This window comes from Priapulus caudatus, unplaced genomic scaffold, assembly GCF_000485595.1.
Source record: "Priapulus caudatus unplaced genomic scaffold, Priapulus_caudatus-5.0.1 Scaffold1200, whole genome shotgun sequence".
Classification (NCBI taxonomy): domain Eukaryota; kingdom Metazoa; phylum Priapulida; class Priapulimorpha; order Priapulimorphida; family Priapulidae; genus Priapulus; species Priapulus caudatus.
In genome coordinates, this window is record NW_014578261.1 from 44772 (window position 1) to 49437 (window position 4666).

Genomic DNA, 4666 nt, shown 5'->3' on the forward strand with positions numbered 1-4666 from the left:
TATCTCGTATTTTATCTTACTTATATCTCGTACTTTATCTTACTTATATCTCGTACTTTATCTTGTTTATATCTCGTATTTTATCTTACTTATATCTCGTACTTTATCTTACTTATATCTCGTACTTTATCTTGTTTATATCTCGTATTTTATCTTACTTATATCTCGTACTTTATCTTACTTATATCTCGTACTTTATCTTGTTTATATCTCGTATTTTATCTTACTTATATCTCGTACTTTATCTTACTTATATCTCGTACTTTATCTTGTTTATATCTCGTATTTTATCTTACTTATATCTCGTACTTTTTGTAGTTGGTATGTAATGCTAAAAAATATAATAATAATAATAATAATAATAACATTTCAATGCCGTCATCGTATATAATATATCCTATGAATCACCATTGCGTCATGCCCCCATGAAGTGAACAACTGATGACCGTTGTTCCGCGTGTTCTTCGCTCCACAGCGCCGTGTCAGAACGGCGGAACCTGCATCGACGGCGTCGCCGAGTATCGCTGCATCTGCGTCGAGGGTTTCGGCGGCGCCCACTGCCAGATCGACATCAACGAATGCGAGTCGGACCCCTGCCTCAACGGCGCCACCTGCCAGGAGTACGTCAACTCGTACGTGTGCACGTGCCCGGCCGGCTTCAGCGGAGTCAACTGCCAGACGAATGACGACGACTGCACGGAGAGGTAGGGGCGCTGTTGTTGCGGTGGGGATGCTACAGTGGAATTGCGAGCGGTCGACGATGGGTGGGCGGGTGATTGGACTCGTGACTGTGATGCCGAGAATTAATTACCAATTATTATTGTTTTAATTATTATTAAATTAGAATGATTTTTCGATGGGTCGTACGCGAGTTACAGTATATACCTAGTCTAACTAGTGTAACTAAGCGTAACCTAACTAACTAATTAAGAGTATAGTGTGATTAGCGTATTCTAACTGGTGTGGTATCGTCACTCGATCGTAGGTCGTGTCTGAACGGGGGAACATGCTTGGACGACATCAACACGTATGCGTGTAACTGCATGCCCGGTTTCACGGGCGCGTACTGCCAGGACCACATCAATGTCTGCGACTCGAACCCGTGCTTCAACGGCGCCACCTGCATGGATCACATCGGCGACTTCACGTGCCATTGTCCGTACGGCTACACGGGTTCGCTATGCGAGGTGAGTCGCTCGCCGCGTGTTTAATTGCTCGAATACATATTAATTTAATATACAATATACAAATATATATAGTATACAATATTACGTAATAATACATTTTTCCCGATGTGGCACCTTTCCAGGGTTGTACTCACCTTGAGGGAGGGGGGCAATTAAGGAGGGAAATTTCCTTCTCTAGATTTTGGGAGGAATAAAATGAAAGTCTGATAAGCCACACCCCTGGAATAAGTGTTCCTCAAAATAGAGGTCATCACTAATTTAATTCACCGATTACCGCACATTAATACAACAATTGATACCATTTCACTAATTCCGCGAGTTCTCATTTAACATTATTGGTCTTAATCGATTGTTGGCACTGTAGTCTTGACCTTTACGCGACCTTTACAGAACACGGTGGACTGGTGCAACACGCGCAGCCCCGCGTGCTACCATGGCGCCACCTGTGTACAGGAAAAGAACACGTATCGGTGCGAGTGCGCGCCGGGATGGACGGGCATGATCTGTGACGTCAGCATGGTCTCCTGCTATAAAGCTGCACAGCAGAAAGGTGAGAGAGAGAGGAAGAGGAGAGAGACGGACACAGTCCACACACTACACTACACAGACTATATCAGCAACCCTATCTTGCCTTTCTCCTGACACTAGTCTTAGCTTTCTCCTGACACTAGTCTTAGGCTTTCTCCTGACACTAGTCCTAGCTTTCTCCTGACACTACTCCTAACTTTCTCCTGACGCGAGCATGTGTATGTTTCATCGTTGTAGGAGTGGAGGTGTCTGAGCTGTGTCAGCACGGCGGCACGTGTCTGGACGGGCAGGGCACGCACCACTGCCAGTGCGCGAGCGGCTACACCAGCAGCTACTGCCAGACCGAGATCGACGAATGCGCTAGCGCCCCCTGTCAGAACGGAGGCACCTGCAACGACGGCGTCGGCATGTACAGCTGCGACTGCCAGCCGGGATTCCAGGTGCGTTATAGGTGGCGCCAGTGTATCGTGGAGGGCGAAATCGACCTATCGGGTTAAAGGGATCCACGGGTAGCTCTGTACAGCCAATCGGCACTGCGATAGGGGAGGTCTAACATTACGCGTAACTGCGTTTATACGGGTGATTTTTCATCACAAGAATACAATACGTAGGTTTTGGAAGAGGAAGGCGACGAGGAATATTACATCGATAATCCCTCCTGATCGTAGGAAATAATTAACACACCAGACAAACACTCCGTACAATGATACATTGCCGTGCCCCACCCACTCTGATATGTATAAGCTTGGATCTCGTACATGTTTTACTAGTGTTGCTCTATATATATATATATGTTTGTGTTGGTGTACAGGGTCTGGACTGCGAGGTTAACATCAACGAGTGCGCCAGCGCGCCCTGTAGGAACGGCGGAACATGCATCGACCGCATCAACGACTTCAAGTGCGCGTGTCCGAAGGGAACCACGGGTGAGTGTGACTAACGATCGATGGCAACTATTCGCATTGTCTATACCTAACTAGATGGGATAGTGATGTGATTAGACTGTGATTGGATAGGATTGTCGGAATTCGTCGCGGAGATGCTCTCCTTCGTTTGCAGCTGGTTTATGTTTGGTGATGTTTATTGTTTAACGTTCATATTCATTATTTGACATTGTTCATGTTCCTTATTTGACATTGTTCATGCTCATTATCTAACATCATTCATGATCATTAGCTGACGTTGTTCGTGCACATGTAGGTCTGCTGTGTGAGGTCAACCTGCCGGACTGCTTCGAGGGAGCGTGTCACAACGGCGGCTCGTGCATGGACCAGGTCGGCGGATTCACGTGCGCGTGTCCGCCTGGTTTCGTCGGCGCCCGGTGCGAGGGAGATGTCAACGAATGCCTCGAGGCAAAGTGAGTGTTATGACGACGAGTGGGAGATTGGTTGTGTACTGACTGGCATGGTGTGTGTGTGTGTATGGTGTGACGTAATTTTCTGTGTGTGTGTGTGTGTGTGTGCGGTGTGTGCCGTGCTGTTGCGTTGCGTGCGTGCGTGCGTGCTGTGCGTGCGTGCGTGCTGTGCGTGCGTGTGTGTGGGTGGGCGTGGCCGTGCGTGCGTGTGTGTGGCGAGACGTGCTGAGGGCATCTCTGCGCACGCGCCTGCGTTGAGGACGGCTAAACGTGGTTGCGTCGTGGCACGAGTTTTAAACGGTTGCGCAGACGGAACCTGAAGACGCCACCATGTTTTTCCTTTCTTATAGTTTCTCCACGTCCGCTTGCGACCTCATTCCTCATTCTAACTTCTGCACTCGCTCGTTGAACTTCAACTCTCCGCGTTGCATTTCTAACTTCAACTCTCCACGTTGCATTTCTAACTTCTGCGCACACTTGTTGCATTTCTAACTTCTGCGCACACTTGTTGCATTTCTAACTTCTGCGCACACTTGTTGCATTTCTAACTTCTGTGCGCGCTTGTTACATTTCTAACTTCTGCGCACACTTGTTACATTTCTAACTTCAACTCTCCGTGTTGCAGATGTCACGTGGAGGGCACGGGGCGGCATGGCTGCGGACTGCGTGCAGCTGGTCAACAGCTATAGCTGCCAGTGTAACTACGGCTGGGAGGGAGAGTTGTGCCAGCGCCGCGTCGACTGGTGCACGCCACGCAACAACCCGTGCCGCAGCGGCGGACGCTGCGTCAACACGCCCGACGGCGGTTACACGTGCCACTGCCCCGAGGGTTTCCACGGTGAGCGAGCTTCACACGCTACCTCCTCCTCTTGTTCCTCCTCTTCCTCTTCCTTCTCTTCCTTCTCATCCTCCTTCTTCCACTCCTCATCTTCCTGCTCTTCCTCCTCCTCCTCCTCCTCCTCCTCCACCTCCTTGACCTTCTCTTCCTCCTCCTTCTCCTCCTCCTCCTCCTCCTCCTCCTCCTCCTCCTCCTCCTCCTCTTCTTCTTCCTCCTTCCCCTCTTCCTGCTCCTCTTCCTCCTCCTCCTTCTCCTTCTCCTCCTTTCCTCCACCTGTACCTCTTCCTCCCCCTCCCCCTCTACCTCCTCTTATTCTCCTCTTTCTTTCCTTCTCTTCCTTCTCATTCTCCTTCTTCCACTCCTCATCTTCCTGCTCCTCTTCCTCCTCCTCCTCCTCCTCCTCCTCTACCTCCTCCTCCTCCCCCTCCCCCCACTCCTCCTCTGTCCCTCTCTCTCCTCCTTCTCCTCCTCCTCCTCCTCCTCCTCCTCCTCCCCTCCTCTTCCACTCTATCCTCGTGATTGTCACGGGAAAACAGTTACGTGAGATTTTGCGGCGGCATTACTGATTCTTCTCTTCTCTAGCGTGACTTTAGTTTTTTGCATCGTATCGTCGGAAAGAAGCTGAGAGTAACTATAGTAACATGTACTAACGAGTTCAAAATAATCTATAATAAAATATAAAATTAAAAAAAATTAAAAAAATAAATAAAAATAAAAAACATTAAAATATAATGCGGCATCTCCACTCTGTAGGGCGCG

General features: G+C 48.8%; 1 protein-coding gene across 1 annotated transcript in view; it reads left to right on the plus strand.

Moving 5' to 3' along the window:
• Positions 1-4666, plus strand: part of LOC106815780 (neurogenic locus notch homolog protein 1-like) — a gene marked incomplete at its 5' end in the record, with an annotated part of 47520 nt that overhangs the window by 17903 nt on the left and 24951 nt on the right. The window contains 8 exon segments of the mRNA XM_014820287.1: positions 476-704; positions 986-1187; positions 1578-1737; positions 1953-2155; positions 2527-2641; positions 2916-3072; positions 3379-3401; positions 3695-3924. Coding sequence (XP_014675773.1) covers positions 476-704; positions 986-1187; positions 1578-1737; positions 1953-2155; positions 2527-2641; positions 2916-3072; positions 3379-3401; positions 3695-3924 — 1319 coding nt within the window.